Source organism: Scomber japonicus, chromosome 2 (genome assembly GCF_027409825.1).
Source record: "Scomber japonicus isolate fScoJap1 chromosome 2, fScoJap1.pri, whole genome shotgun sequence".
Taxonomy (NCBI): domain Eukaryota; kingdom Metazoa; phylum Chordata; class Actinopteri; order Scombriformes; family Scombridae; genus Scomber; species Scomber japonicus.
Window position 1 is genome coordinate 17,143,010 of NC_070579.1, and position 16,750 is coordinate 17,159,759.

A 16,750-nucleotide genomic window follows, 5' to 3' on the forward strand; every position below is an offset into this window, starting at 1 on the left:
TGGCACCTTAAGAAATAGTTTCAGTTTATTACAACTTGGATCTTTTTTTTTTTAGATTTCTGAATGAAAATAGGCTCAGATAATCAACCCATCACGTTAGGAAGAGAAAACAAAGTTGGATAGTAAAATGATTACAGACTGTACCTACTGTAGTTGTGGGTCGACGCAGATTTACAGTTCAATGAGGGGTCAACCAACATTTTCAGAGTACTGAAAAGAGTACAGAGTATTTTATGGAAGTCCTGGGAGGCAATTGAGGAGAAAAATCTGGTTATCCATTTTCCATTTTCTATTTTCTAAGTCTGATCTAAATTGTTTTCTCTTCTGTGTTTATGACTTAAGAACAGCTGATAAAAAAGTTTTTTTACCAGGATATCTATATCTAAATTCCTTACTTATTCTCCATTTTAGACACAGATGGCAAAAAAGTTTTGCCAGATGAAGAAAAAAAGTTTTGGAAGGTGAAGGATTATTTTTCTGTTTGTTGTTGTGATATTCTTTTCAGCCACAAGAGGCTGAAGTGCACCACTACACAAAGCTAGATCTCGTTGCCCTTTCTTAATATTCCAGAGCCTAGAGGTGTAAGCTGGAGGAGGCCATGCAAGCTTCATAAGTAGTGTTTATTTAATAAGTAAAATACTTAAGTAACAGCAACTATGACTCTGAATGACGCTGTCTTGTTTCACAGAGGACAAAATGAGACTCATACTGTTGGGGAGAAATTCAAACGTGATCAGTTGTGCGTAGGTAAGGTGTTATAAAGTATGACTCAAACTATCCAAGCTTATTGAAGCAGTGAGAAAATGTCAAATGAGTGTTCCACTCTTAAGGTTTTTTTTTTTTTTTTGGGTAAAACATCCTACTTGTATGGGGGTGAAATGTCCCTGTTACCATGACTAATGTTAGTTAGCAATGCAGTCGACTAAACGTAGGTTGTAGCTGTTGGTTACCTATGAATAATATGTTTTTTTACTCGTTAGCTAGCTGGCTAATGGCTAATGTCAGTGTAGCTAATACTAATGGCAGATTAGTTAAAAAAGACATGCCAGTAATGTTAACGTGGAATTAAAATCAAGTGAAGAAAAAAGAAAATTACTTCTAATCCTATCTTTTATATGGTGTAGTGGTGCACTTCTGCCTCTTGTGGTTGAAATTAGTATTACAAAAACAAACACTTGTTTCACAAATGAAGAAATAGTTTTCAGGTCATAAACAAAGGAGAGAAAAAAATTGGATCACACTAAATTTGATTTTTGCCTCCAATAAATTGGTTTAAAATGATCTGGCTCTCTGACTGCTGGTTACTTTGGTGAGTATAACGTTGTCATAATCAAAAAGCAATAAAGGTAGAGAAAAAAGCCTCACAAACTTTTGTAGATTGGGTTTGAGAGTCATTGTACATTCTGTTGCTCACAAAGACATATATGCGAACATGATGGTGCTGGAGGTCATGACTGAATGATAAAAGTGCCACCACAGTGCTGAACACATGTTCCACACTGCTGCTCTATTCAACATTCATGTAGCAGATTTAGGAGCAACAAAGTATTACTAATTACAATTTTTTCAGACATTTGAAACTCATAAAAATAACAGTGAATGGGAATAAAAAATAACAGAAGGAAAAGCAAGGAAGAATGGAAGGAATAAGGAAGAGTTAATGATGGAAGGAAGCGAGGGAGGAAGCAACAAGGAAAGGACAGAGTGGCCAAAGGATCAGGAGACAGAGCAACACAAACAAGTTTCTGTGAAACTGCCATGCTACTTCTCACATGATGGCCCCTGTGGATGCTGTCCTAAGCCAATTACAAGCAGAGAGCTTTAGTTGGAGAGCTGGCCAGGACTGGCTGGAACGCACCCAAAGTCTTTCACCTCTTGCCCTTTCCAGAGAGGGCAACAAGACCTAGCTTTGGCCAGTCAGTCAGCTCCAACTTTCTCTGGTGGAGTGGCATTAATACTGCAGGAGAGAAGAGGAAACAAACAGCAAGACAACAATTCCCTCTCTGTCAACTCACTCACACAACAGAGTGTGTGTGTATGTAAGTGTGTGTGTGTGTGTGTGTGTGTGTGTATGCTCGCCTTTACTGTTGTGCCTGAGTCTAAGGTCTCGTTGGGCCTTGGCAATCAGATGCCTGGGTGGTAGCACAAGGGCCACTTCCTAGCTAGCAACACTATGAGGGCTGTACTTTGACCTGTGTGTATCCATTATACTGTACCTATACTATTCTACACAGTAAGCATACAGACATGCACACACAGACAGATACACCTCATAAGGCATACAGTGGGTCTGCATGCGAGTGTCTTGTGTGTGTCCATATGATAGTGTGTACAAGGAGGCCCTGACAGGAAAGATACTGTTTAGGGGCCAAAGTGTTGGGTGTTTTATTTATAGTCTATACCAAGTCTAAGAGTTTCCTACCTGGAAGCAGGTACTAAATAACTAAGTGGGTATGTGGCAGTAGTCTCTATGAAAAACAGTCACCTTGCATGTGTGTATGTACACACAGATGCTCATATTTGGAGAAATGTAACTGCTTGTGACAGATTGTTGTGGAGAACTGGCTTGTTGAAATATTCAGCAGGATGAGACAACAGCAAAGTCAGAGAGAGAATGAGAGAGAGAGATTCTCCTCCTCTCTTCTGCTCCATGGCGCTGACCTCCACAGACGAGGGTAAGCCTGTCAACCACACTTATTAAGCATGATAAGGGCAAAGGACCTGCTACTGCAACACTCTCAGCCCCAAGCAAATACAAAAGAAAGACAGAAAGAAAGAAAAAGACATCAAAATAAGAAAGTTCCATCCCCTCACAGATGGCTCTCCTCTTTACCCATCTCCATGTTTTTCCCAAGTTACCTGTGTGAGCTGCTTGCTGCTGCAGAGTTTCTCAGTCAGGGAGTTGAGCTGCGCCGTGATCTCCTCATTGGCCTTCCGCAGCTCTTTGGCTGAGAGCACAGCATCTTTCCTGGCACTTCGCAGTATGTCAATGTGACGCTGTAGGGACTCTATGCGCTGCTGCAGAGAAGAGGAGGAGCAGTGCTGGGCCTTCATCAGCATCATCTTCCTCCTCCACCCCCTTTTCTCTCCTCTCGTCCCTTGTTCCCAGGGCTCATGCTGTTTATCGTCTAACAGGAGGAAGTACACGCAGGCGCCTCAGAGTTGACAAGTGCACGGAAAAACTCCAAGTCTCTATTTAGAAGCTACTGCTGGGAGTTAACAGGCGAATGTGAAAGTGTCTTTGTGTATGCACAAGTGAAAACTGTGATATTTTTAACAATTTGAATGATTTACATTCATCATTTATAAGTTGTAAAAAAAAGAAAAAGAAAAAGCTTGTTAACTTCTGAAATACTTGTTTCCGATCGACAGCATGTGCATACATTGAGTGTTCTTCCTGCTTCAATTAATAGTCGATTAGATTGTTCTAGTTTTGCATGGGTGTGAAAAAGGAAAACTTGCGCTACCTTGGGCCTGAACATCAGGTTGTTTTCTGCTAGATTCTGCTGCCGGCGCTTCTGTACCTGGAATCAGTGCGTACCTGTGGGACTAAAGGAACAGAAAAGTCAGAGACAGTGATGAAAAGCAGCTGCTTAATGTAACACAACCGGTTGACATGTTGTGCTTCCTGAAACGCGGCTCATAATGACACCATGATCACAGGGTGTGCACAGTTTAATGCGACAAGACAAATCATCCTATGCTTTAATAATTCACCTGAGCATGTTCAACTAACTTCAACTTCAGCGCTTCTCAGCACGGATATTACGTTTGACAGATGCTTGCAAATGCCGCCTTTGTTCAATCACTGTCTGAAAGCCCTGATTCACTCCTACAGTATGACGCGTGTGTGCATGAGTGTATAGTCATTTGTGCTCATAAGTGTGCGTGCATGTGTGTATATGTGACACCTCCCAACTGCACCATCGTTTGTAGTGACATCAAAGAAGCCCCCCCCCCGCCCCAACACACCCCTCCACCCACTCTGCCTGTTTCCTTTGTATGGGGGTCAGGTAGGATTTGATCAGTGCCAGGTTTGATCATACGGTGCCTTGCAGAGAGGAGAGAGGAGATGAACCCTTTGCTTTGTGACATAGCACGTCGTGAGGGGCCGGGGCTGTCATAGCGATGAGCCCAGGAGGAGCTGATGGGCACATTTAGCAAAGCTGGAGTAGGGAAACTAAAGGGGATCTGAGAGAAAGGGCCCTGACAGCTCCCTGGCTTCATGTTCAACAACAACCCTCTCTCTCTCCCTCCCCACCTTCTACCTTTCTCCCCTCCTCCTGAAAAGAGAAAGACAGAATATGTTTATAGGTCCCCCTCTTTCCTCTCTTCATCTCTCTCCTTGACGGATATATCTCTCTGGGGTTTGGAGCTGCCATGTCCTGCTGTGAAGTGGTTTGATGTGGACAAGAGCAAGGGCTTGGGCCTATCGATTTCATGGTGGTGAGAAGAGATGGAAAAGAAGGAGCATAGTCTTACATACCTTTGTGAATGCAGGAGCAAAGGGAGTGGCCAGTTTGAAAAAAACAGAGCGTAGTCTGGACCAAACCATGGAACAAATAGTTATAGGAACTCTCATAACTAGCCATATTCTGACTTATCACATAAAACTCAATAAAATAGTTCCTATTGATTGTTTATTTGTGTCTCTTTATGGTAAAAAATTAGGAGCTCACATAAGAATACTTGTCCCCTGTAAAAAACTTCAACAGTTCCTTTCCTAGAATTCTGACAATCACATTTGAGTATTTTTGGTAAAGAGTAAATTCCTTTAGTGTTTAAGGTTAAAATAGAATATAATCTCTTATATAGTATAATATAATATAATATAATATAATATCTTATATTTTACGTAATTAGAGTGGCAATTAATACATCATGTTAATGTAGCTGGAAATAACTGCACACATAGGAATCTTAAAGGACTTAAATTGGCAAACTTAAGCTTGTAACCACGACTCTTTCTTAATACATATAGAACAGTTCTACTCCGAATATGCTGAATATCACTAAAAAAATATATATATACTGTCTAAATCAAACATAAAGTACAATGTTTCTACCGTACTGGTATGGCTTATGTTTCAATAACTACAGTTGGGAATCACTTTTTGAGGATTCAGGAATAGTCTTTATGAAGGTCGTATACAACCGGAATCATGGTTACTGTCCAAATGCCAGCATATCACTGTGAGCCATCACATGCTGAAAAAGGGACCGGCTGGCTTTTGCATCAGATATGAACTTCACTTGTTATTGTACAAGTGATTATATTTTTAAAACAAGCTTGAACCAACTTAAACAAAACCTGTAGGCACTCTCAAACTATTCAAACTCTAAACTAACACTGGCTTTTCACATAAATCATGAAATGCTGCTTTTACAGAGGTAGTCTGTGAGGGAATATACACATTACCCAAGTGTTAAAGTCTAACTGTAGAAGTTTATTCCTTTTTTAATCAAAAAATAGTTTAAGGATGAGGGAAAACTAACCTTTCTGTTTGTGCGTTGTCTGTAAGTCGCTGTCCTTGAATGCACACTGTTGAGACTGTCCGAGTAATCTTCACCACTGTCACTGTAGAGATAGAAGAAATTTTGTTACAGGCCAGGAGTTGAACCCACAACCCTGGTTCTAAAAGTACCACCCACGGACAAAAATCCAATTTACCTTTTATGGTTGATTTAGTTGACATCAAGCAAAAATATGTGCATTTTAACCCCCCTTCCTTCCAACAGAAAATCAATGTCCTATCCAATTTCTGAGCTGGAAGTGTAAATGTGGGTGTAAATTAAGTGAAAAGCTGCAGTGTCTGTTGCTAATGGTGAATGCATCAACATGTATGAGAGCGGCTGTGGCCTTCATTAGCCCTCTGTGTGTGACAGACGTGTGTGAGAGGCACGGCTGAGCGGAGCCAGGCAAAGTTGCATCTGACAGACACACGGTAAGGGCTTCCTGAGACACACACATACACACACACACACACACACACGCTCACAGACACACACAGGTTTATTGACAGCGACCTTTGACGTGAAGGTGGAAGCCAGTGACATTTACGCTGGCGGACTTATTAAGGTGGGGCCTGAGAGAAGCAGCAGAGGTAAAGACCACAGAGAGAGGATCTAACTGGAACATGACAAGGCTGGGGGCTAGTTAGGGTTAAACCTGGTCTGGAAGGAGCACAGGGACTTGCTGAGGATCACTAATCACCTCTAAGACCAGGGTTACATGCATTTCATGAAGAATGCCATCCACTAGTACTATAGTGTGAGACAGCAAAAACAGTCCAACTAAAATTTTGCTTTGTGAATACAGTTGTGAACCTAAACCCAATATCAATTTGAACATACTACTATAATCAGCTTGACACATTGAACTCTGTCTCCATCTGTCTACAGTGAGCATGAAACCATTCAGTCAACAAAAGCCACTGTAAATGTATCCAAAGGGTGTCAATGTCGTCTCTCTGATGTGTTGGGAACACTTTATGGAAAATGTATTTGTCTGTTTTAGAGATGTACCCATACTGTATGTAAATACATGTGCATTTACAGACAGGATCAAAAAGTAAGCAAGTCAAATATAGATAATACAAGAAAAATACAGAATAAAAGAAAAATGAGGACACAAGAAAATTATCTCAGTCATACACTGTGGCCTTCGTGGTCAACAGATCTCAACCCAGCTGATAAACTATAGGACACGATGATCAGGCACCATCCATCACCATGATAAATTATAAACCTATGAACTGCACTCATACAGCCCTTTTCTACCTTAGAGGACAAAGGGTATACCGGCCTCTCATTCACCCATCACACAGCAGAGCTGCCTCTCATGGCATTAGGTCACCTCAACATGTGAACAGAAGGAGCTAAGGATCAAACCACCTACCCAGCGATGACTGGACAACCTCCTCAAACTCCTGAGGCAACGTTTTGGACATTTTTTTCTTCTGAAACTGATATTAAATCCCTTAAGTACTGTACCAGAGACCTTGAGAATCTGTGAAAGAAGGTTGAAGCTGTTCTGGCAGCTTGTGGTTGGACAACCCTTTTTTTCCTTGTCACATTTTTTTTTAACACACATTCAAACATATGAAATATATACACATGTAACGTATTCTTTCTAACAGAACTATTCAATATAATATTCTCCATGCCGTCCTGCTCTCATTCTGTCCTGCCCTCTACCAAAACTGCTGATATGCTCAAAATAGTCAGCTGCCTCCAGCAGCTCAAAACTTGAGAGAGGGAGCCAGAGGCAGCGAGAAAGAGAAGGTGAAAAAACAAAGACTTGTCAGTATCCTTAACGAGTCTGACGTCTTTATCTGGCACCGTTTAGGCCAAACTTCTTTAGGTAGAAATACTGTGTTTCCGGGAGCGCGAACCAGACATATTGCTGTGGAAGACCCCTGTGAGATAAGAGACGCAGAAGGCTTTACAGTAACAAATCAGTTGACAGGTGCCTTAAATAAGACAACATCTCAGTTCAGACCCCTTCTTCACAAATCCACTTAGATCTTCCTCTCAGGTAAAGCGTATATTAGACTGCTGCTTATTAGCCACATGGAGAGGCATTAGGAAAGCAGGGCATAGCTGCACCCAGTCCCTGTTAAACGGCCTCATGTGGATAGAGCTGCGGTGGATTACAGTCTGATGAATTAGTTGGTGAAGAGATGGTGAGTTAGAAGGACTGAGCATAAGAGAGCGGATAGGATGAAGCATACGGGGAGAGAAAGTGAAGGGAAATAAATATCAGCGATAGCTCTGAGTGTTTGAAATCAAATCATTCCGACCATCACTCAATAAATGTTGGCTCAGTGGCTTTTTTGCATAAAACATACATGAAATAATTACTGTCGATGGTTCTTAATTTAGAGGGTGTTAAACAGCTTCTAGACATCTGGTACTGAGCCGAGTAGGGTCATTCAAAATTTATCTAACTAAATTAAGGCGGAGGAGAGAGAAGCGCGCGCATGTGTGTGTGTGTGTGTTTGTGCTAGGAGGGGGTTATGGGGTGGCTGGAGGAAATACGAGTAGCACACACACATTTGTGAATTGACATGCCACAAGATAACCAACATGACTAGACACAGGGTGGGGTTTTGTGCACGTTTGGTGGTTTGTGTGTGTACTGGTGGAGGAGGTAGGTGGGGGCTTCGGTACTTGCAGGGGGATCCTTAGTGCTGTCAAGGGGGGGTTAGTGAATATGCAAAGGACCAGTAAATTAAATCAAACTGCCAAACTGTCAATTTCGAGGTAGCGTGACTAGTGCATGAAAATGGCATCACTGGAAGGTATCAAGGCTTTGGCGGCCCCCTTATCCCTGGGCTTTTCTGGCATTGGTTCAACTTTGTGTGGATAGGTGGCTAATTTTGCATGCAAATTTCAGTCAATAAGCTCCAAGCAAGGCGTCCCAGGATATTTCAAAGGATCTGACAGTAGTTTCCCCCTCCTCTCTCCTTCTCTCTATCATTCTTGCTCGCATTCTTCTTTTGGCTCCTGAATACCAACTAGACAGACGATGAAATTCAATCACCCATTTGCTTACGCTTTGCATATGCACGTTGTCCCCTCGATGCTGCGTGGCCCCCCACAATTCAGCCGGCCCACCCTCTCCACTCAAACCACCTAAAAATAATGAGGCAAGAGGCAGTGAGAGTGTTTTGTGTGTGTGTGCGTGTGTATCATTACCTTTCGACACTCATGTCCTCCCACTCGTCCTTAGTGGGACTGGGGCTGCGGCCTTGCCAGCTGATGGCTTGATTGGGGCTGACTGTTGGGTGGCTGTGCTGGCGTAACGGACCTCTGAGCCTAGTTGTTTTGAATTTGACCTTGCTGTTAATGTTGCTAGCAATCCCACCTGTTCGTGCTGGTCCTGCTGCACGGTTCCTATAGAAGTCCCTGGCTGCTCTGAGAATCCCCAGTTCCTGCCTCAGCTTCAGCAACTGATGATGAAGCTTGGTAGCCTCTTTTTGAGAGGCAGACAGCCGGGCTTCCAGAGCTATGATTTCAGTGCGATGCCTCTCCCCCTGGGCCAGGGCCTGTGCCTGAGCTGCCTCTTCACGGACAACTTCCTGGGTTCGCAGATGATCCAAAGAAGCTTGGAGTCTCCGGCAGTTGTGGGCCAAGTCTTCGTTGGCCTCAAGTAGCTGCTCTTTCTCTTCCCTCAGCCTCTCCGTCTCTTCCTCTAGGGACATCATCCTCCGCTCCAGCTGCTCTATCTGAAGGAATCAGAGATATGGGGCCTCAATGGTACAACATATTCAAGTTTTTTCCTCCTTGGTACTAAAACTTCAGAACATACTGCTCTTGCATTGCTATTAAAACAACATGCCAATATGAGTTTATCCTGTTGTTGTTGTTGAGTATATGTTATCAATGACAATTTTAATGAGAAAGGCCAGTTGTAGCATGCACACAGGGGTTTCCCTAACTACTAACATTTTCTTAAGTCTTCCTAAACTAGTGCATACACTGTGTGGATGACTGCACCAGTAAGGGGGGAAACCCCAAAATTCTGGCAAGGTTCTATGGACATTTGACTGGCACTTCTTTACCCTGATCACCACTAACTAGACATCAACCAGGAGCACTTAGTCTATTTGTTAGATCTTTGGTGAAGACTGTTTAAGAGAACAGTGGATGCCTGCTGGGTTTGTGCCTCCAGGCAATTCTTCCCTTTTATTTGGTTCTCACTCTGCCCGCTGGTGAAGCCTGGTACCTTTCAAACAAAATTAGATGGCTATTCCTCACTCTTGATGATTTTGTGCCGTGAAAAGAGAAGGGGGGCAACATACTGTATAAACTCATGCATGCAGGGTTTTTAAAAGGATGTGTGCACAAACAAGTGCTTCCTACTAACAGCTTTGATCCAGCTGAATTATCTACTGTTTCTGGGATAACTTTCACAGTTTCGTCTATTCCACTCCTACACTTAATATTTGTGGTTATTTGCAGCATTTTTTAACTGTGAGAAAAACTCCTTTCTAGCTGACACTTGACTTTGAAATGATGACACCCAGACTAAACTCTGACCAGTGGAAATTTTCCCAAGAGTGATAACACTTTCAAATCATCTTTGATAGAGCAAAACTAGATTTTCTGAGAGGCATTGTGCTGTAGTTATGGCTCTGTCGGGTTTCTTTTATTGGCAATGACAAAGAACACTTAGTGATGGCATAGTGCTGTACCTTTTTAAATGACTGTTCCATTCGCTCAGAAGAAACAGAAGGCTTTTTCGGAGTGCTGCTCTTGACCTGGCGCTCTTCTACCACTTTGTGAAGCAATTCTGTACAAGGGAACAAAGCTTGTTATTGTGACATGATGTGTCAAACTCAGGCTGCTCAATCAATAGAATGATAATAAAGAGGCTACATTAAATCAATTAGCATTACTAAGGTCTAATTACCTTCTAAGGTCCAGTTTCTTTTTTCTCCTTTTGTCAATCAAATCAGAGGGAATATAGAATTTTTAATGCTGTTTTCATTGAGACTTGAAATTTTCACTGCTAAAACCCACCTGCTGTTTCTAAATCAAATAGCCTTTTTCATCCCGATTAACAGCAAGATGTTTTATGTAAAAGTCCATGTGGAAACAGTGTTCAAAAGCTCATACTGGTACATGCAATGTGCAACCTCTCTCTAGGGATCTTAAACAAACGAAGAGAAGTGCTTGAATCCCTTGTGAACACACAGCCCCAGGCTGCACTGCTTTGTAGTCCACTATGTTTCCCCAATGGACAACTAATCTCCGCAGACTAACATGCTGCTTTATTCTAAGAACTTCAATAGTGGCCTTGGAGAAGATATGATTCAGGCATCACGATAACAACAGGATGCATGCAGGAGTCCAAGTGTTTGAGGATGTGACAGACATATAGTCAGGGTGTGAAATTAGCAGCAGCCACCAGCCAAATGCTGGTAAAAAATGAGGGTGGCTGATATATTTCATACACAAAATGATGGTTTACTATTGATTGGCTGGTGAATTTGAACATTTATCTTTCAGTGGCTAGTGGATGTTCACATTCTAAAAAGTTAAATCCCCACCCTGCATATAATCATGCATGCGCATGAAATCCAACAAGCCGGTGTGTCACTGTTTGACATGAAGTGGCTGCGCACCTAGATGCAAAGGGTAACCCAAAATTCTGAGCTTTCATTCTCTTCTGTTAAACATTCATGACAGTACGACCAAAATAATTTGTTCAATGAGGCTGGAAACATTAAATATTCATGACCTTGACTTTTCAGGTCAGTTGATCTTTTGGAGAGTGTGTCGGAAAAAAGAGGCCATAGAAGGAGAAAGTAAAAAGAAAGAGGGCTATGTTGTGAGGAGCCGCTGCTCCCTTGCTTTGCATTTGACGCTTTGCCCAGGGAAGTTTGTTACTTTGAATTAGCCTGCTCTTTTGTCTTCCCAGCATGTCACATTCAATCAGACACAGCACCAAATAGGACAGGAGTGCTGCCGTGTTCACTGGGTACATAACCAGGTTGGGAGACAATTATCCAGCTCCAGTGCTGGTGGCTTGGGAGTTGGCACCTCAGCACTACCTTGATAAGAAGACGTGGTGGCTCCCTAGTCACCCACTGTTGGAGGAGGTCCTGGCACTGCGGCATACATTAACGTCCCTCCCACGTCTCCTCATGGGCTGCAGCACAAAGGCTCTGTTCCTTTCATCTGCTGTCTTTTGTTAGTGTAATCCTGGTGTGAGTACTTCAACCCTTCATCCCTTTGATCGGGTCACAAGAGGTTCTTCAGGAGTAAATATTCTGGCCATTCATAACTTTTTTCTTATATTGTTGAGTTTACTTCCTATTGCTGCCATGCCTATTGGTTTCAGTCTAGCTATAAATATTACAAAAATTGATAAATTGATAGGTCATTGAACTAATGGAGTTGTATTTGATAGAAACTGGAGAATGATTTTGCATCATAACACAAGAGACAAAAAGAGCAGGTACATGCTCTGGTGTAACGTCTAGATAGAGTGGTTATTCTTCTGACAAGATGTAAAACTAAGTATGTCCTTTCAAAGGAGCTCATTTCCTTGTATTCCTGACTAGACTGTCAATAGAAGAGGATCCACTATTTTAATTAGTGCCATCCTTTAAATCAGGCGCTTGTGTCTCCAACAGACACCATCATTGGTTGTGAAGAAAATTAAAGTGATCGAGGACAGATTTGTTATTGAACTAGTTAATTAAGGCCACAGTGGTTGAGGTGGTCAGTGCCTGACAAAAGGTTGTGGATTGGATTAAAAGTGATGTGCTTTTTAACATTGGGGATGATTTATGCAGACAAGATGAACACTACTCGATGTCCCAATCAATGTTCAGGGAGTTGATCAAGTCTTAATTGAGTTGTCCGATTAATTCCACTGGGAGTTGACTTATTAATTCTGCTCACAAATACCCACGGCACAGAGGTAAAAGCACAGCTTAAAAGTGCCGTCATGTTAAACATGCATACTTTTAAACCATTAGAGGTCATTCTTCAAGGGATTTTTTAAATTTGTTCTTTAAATTTGTAGGACATTGTAAGGTGGCACTGACAGATAGCAATACAGAGATTAACAAGAGAATAATTGTGTAAAATTCAATTTTGGGAAAGTATTTTCAAACCAACAGACAGGAAAATGGAAACATAAAAAACACTAACAAAAAAAGCTCATTTTGAAGAATCATGTTAACTTTGGTTGCAAATCTAATTTGACCTTCCTGAACATAAAGAAAAACATGTTCACCTTGGTGTTCATTAGCGAGACACATGTGGAGCTCCTTTACTGTGGCCCGGTCCATGGCAGCCTGGACTCGCAGCATATCCAGCTCCTCTTCCAAGCCAGCTCTGCAGTCACACACAATACGACATTTTCTTCACATGGCACTTACATCAAAATCTCCTTTAAATATGAATATGAATATGAACACAAGCCAAATATAATTAGTATCTTCTAAAATCTCCTCAAATATCACTTTGAATTACATTGCAGACTCCACTATTGTAGAAACTTATTACACATTTAAACTGGATCTTGTGCACTTGGTTGCATTCCTAACAGAAAAGACGACATGGTGGAGAAATCAACTAATTAAAATGCTTTTTAATTCATCTGGAAATCAAAGTGACAAGTAACATGAAACGCCAAGGTAGGAAAGTACAGTGTGCGCGTGTGTGTAGGCAAGTGTGTGTATCATAACAGACAAACAGACTGGAAAGTGTGCCCAATTACCTCTCTGCAATTAGCTTGATTCCTGCTAAAGGCTAATTATGTGGAGCCATGCTCGAGACTTTGCACTTTCAAGTTATTATTAGGACCCCAACTGAAGTCTACAGAGGATACACACAAGCCCACTGAGACAACCACACCTGAAACACACACCTAATTTCCCTCCCCTCAGATCCATCGAGTCAGAGTGAAACACCAGAAACAAGCTCCTGCTACTGTAGTGGCATTCTTCCCTCAGTTAACCTCATTACAACAGTAAGCCTTACTGACTGACTTCTTAAGGCATGCAGTACAGCATGATAGCACGATACAGTCTGTTATATTTGAGGAGAAACTTGTGACTATGGTGAACTATGATGAGCATAATGGAAATAACCTCAAAATAGACACCTGTTTCAATCAATCTAATTTTACTGGATCAACCAAGAGATGTGTTTTTCCAAGAAAATTACTTGGTAAAAGTTATTGCCATAATACAGGGAACTAATTAGCTTTGTAGTCCACACAGTCCAGTAAGGGGCCTACTCTAATGGCTGACCGCAGCTTAAATAAGTACACAAATGACTCTCCCTGAGGAGGGGTGAGGAAGCAGATGGATATGTGTCGCACCTCTATAGATTTTTCTCCATAAATGAACTCGAGTCGATGAGGCACCGGCATTGCCTTATGTGTCCAGGCTGTTAATGGGACAAATGAGCTGAAATACAGTATGCAGTATGTGGAAGGAGCTTGGCCCATCTCATGTTTCTCTTTTATGCCTTTTCAGATGCTGATGGTATTGACGCTAAACCAAAGTTCATGTACAAAACATTCAATTTTGCTGAAGGATAAGCCTGCTTTCTTGGATGAAGAAGGTATTACATTGCAAATGGAGTTTATTGGCTAAGAGCCTAGTGTTTCACATCATAACAGCCTGGAGATGGAAGAAGGGGAATTTACAGAACCAGGACATTACAAGAGAAAAAACACACATTTTCTGACTTATTGTCAATATTTGCAGACATTTAATCAACGTAAAATTAATACTAAATTAAAATAATTAAAATGAAATACATTGGCGCTCAGGTGGTCGAGTTGCGGACGCAGCGGACCTCAGTTCGAGTCCTGGCTGGCGGACCTTTGCATGTCACACCCCCCTCTCTCTCCCCGGTAATTTCCTGTCTCACTACTGTCAAATAATGCCAGAAAAAAATCTTAATTAAAAAAAAAAAAAAAAAAAAAATTAACATAATTTATTTATTTAATAAATGTCTCTGGGTCATACTCTTTTGGCCTCTTTAGTGTGTTGGACCCTTTGTACTATTATGCTAACACATAATTTGTGAGTCAAAACGTATGCCATTTTAAATTATAGTATCTGACAATGCAATTGAATAATTTGCTTAATGACAGAAAACCCAGAATACAACCACATCTTTATACAATATGTACAGGTTTTTCTCGTCTCGTCTAGGTAACACATAGGGCCTGATTTACTAAAGGTTTGTGTGTGTAAAACGTGTGCAAACTTGACATCACCCGCAAAAAATATGCAAGCTGATCTACTAACGCAGTGCACTGAGGTTTGCATCTTGCAACTGTGCAAGATAATATGCGCTGTCCATTTAGTACGTTTGCCATCATGAATATGTAATATGGGGCGTTTCAACCCCAGTGTGCAAAATACAGGGAGGAGAAAATGAAAATATGTTATTTAGTACGCGCATTGTGATTTTCTGACGCTAACTGCGTCTATAAATAATACCTTTGAAGGGCAGGTATTAACCGGCTGCACACTGCGCTCAGATGACTATTGTCACTGTGGTGAGGAGGAGAAGGAGACACAATGACAGAATACGCACAGGACGGAGTTTTTCCACCTGCGTTATAATTTTGGAGTGGAATATTTTTGGTTTTACTAACAGCATTGACTTTGTCACCAATAATCTCCCATATGTCGGTTTTTCTGGTAATATTTGTTTTTGTTATAATTCAATATAGTTATTAACCTCTTCCACTAGAATTTGATCACAATTCATTTTGCGCTTGCAGCTTTCTGCTCATCCAAACTCTCCATAAAAACAGGCAAAATGGATGCATCTGTTTTCATTAACGCAGTTATTCTTAGTAGATCACCAAAAATGCACACACTGTGCACGCAATTTAGTACCCACTATTTGGGATCTTAGTAAATCAGGCACATAGTGTCTAAAAACTGATTTTGTACCTATGATTTCATTGTCAAATGCACACAACTGTTATCTTGGATGGTGTTTGCTCCTTTCTTTCCTTACAGTCTCACTGCTCACTGCTATGCTGATAAACATATGCTTATTATTTTGAACCTATTGAGTCCTGATGGTGGGAAAAGAGTACTGAGAACACTGTAAGTCTGAGGTAGCACTGAGCTAAATCCCAATGTCTCAGAGCTACTGTATGTTTTAGATCTGTATCACATTATAGCCACTTCCACCTGAAACGAATTCCAGGCCTTTTCCCTATATCAAATTATGTCCACTAACCTGCAACTTCTCTGAAATGTCATATCCTAGCAATTACAGTGCAGAAAAGTTCTCTACAAGGCTACCTCCTATAAAGTACTAAATCTGAATGATAAATCAAATGAAGCTGGCCTGACAACTTTCAACTTTCTCATCTTGGCACTAAAATAACATAAATAAAATAACAATTAGCAGTCATAAAAGCAAAAGAGGTTTCTTGGCAGAAACCAAATTAAAGGCAGCAAACAGGTGTTATGTTTGGTAATGATGTGGTCTGCAATGTAAGTCTGTCTTGCGCCGCTCTTTTGGCCCCATTTTTAAAAAACAGTTTCTCTCTCGTGCAGTGCTAAAACTTGAGCCCAGAGCTATCCACTCCATGTCATTTGATCTCGTCTCTACCTGTGCTGCACCCAACACAGCTTAGAGCACAAACTGCCAACCTCCATCCACAAGGGTGTACAACACAACATCATCGGCAGCCATTGTGATTTCACAAGCCAGCCTCTGCTTGGTTTCTTGTTTGGCACATAAAGATACAGGAGAAGCAGGGAATAGGGCAAGAAAGCGAAAACACCTCTGGCATGTTCATCACTGGGGAAAGAATCTTGTTTTTAGGGGGTGTGGGGGGGATTCCCCATGGTTGAACTTAGGCTAGAGGGCTGTTCTTAATGGAGGGAGTTATGGTGAATAAGCCACTGCTGTCAGCAGAAATGGTGGCTGGTAGACTTTACATGGCTCTGTGCTGCACTTTAGCTGCAGGTGATGCAGCGGCAGCAGCAACAGTGAGACTTCAAGAGTTAGGTTTTCTAGCCACAGGCCACTGATATAAGAGGTAAATGGGGATTCAAGTGGAAACCACTCGTGGAAAGAACCTAGAATGTCCACAATGTTCCCTATTTAAGAGGCTTGTTGATGCCGCTAGGTATCCTAATAAGAAATAAAACAATATTATAAAATTGTGTTTATCAAATACCACTTCTGCAGTCGATGACTGTTGAATATTAGAGGGAATGGCCACAGTCCATTATCTACT

General features: G+C 41.5%; 1 protein-coding gene across 1 annotated transcript in view; it reads right to left on the bottom strand.

Annotated features, from left to right (window-relative positions):
* cntln (centlein, centrosomal protein) overlaps positions 1–16,750 on the bottom strand; it is an 83,321-nt gene that overhangs the window by 26,249 nt on the left and 40,322 nt on the right. The window contains exons 13-18 of the mRNA XM_053330923.1: positions 12,755–12,855; positions 10,200–10,297; positions 8,701–9,230; positions 5,497–5,578; positions 3,468–3,549; positions 2,860–3,128 (exon numbers count right to left, since the gene is read on the bottom strand). Coding sequence (XP_053186898.1) covers positions 2,860–3,128; positions 3,468–3,549; positions 5,497–5,578; positions 8,701–9,230; positions 10,200–10,297; positions 12,755–12,855 — 1,162 coding nt within the window. The remainder of the gene's footprint in view (positions 1–2,859; positions 3,129–3,467; positions 3,550–5,496; positions 5,579–8,700; positions 9,231–10,199; positions 10,298–12,754; positions 12,856–16,750) is intronic.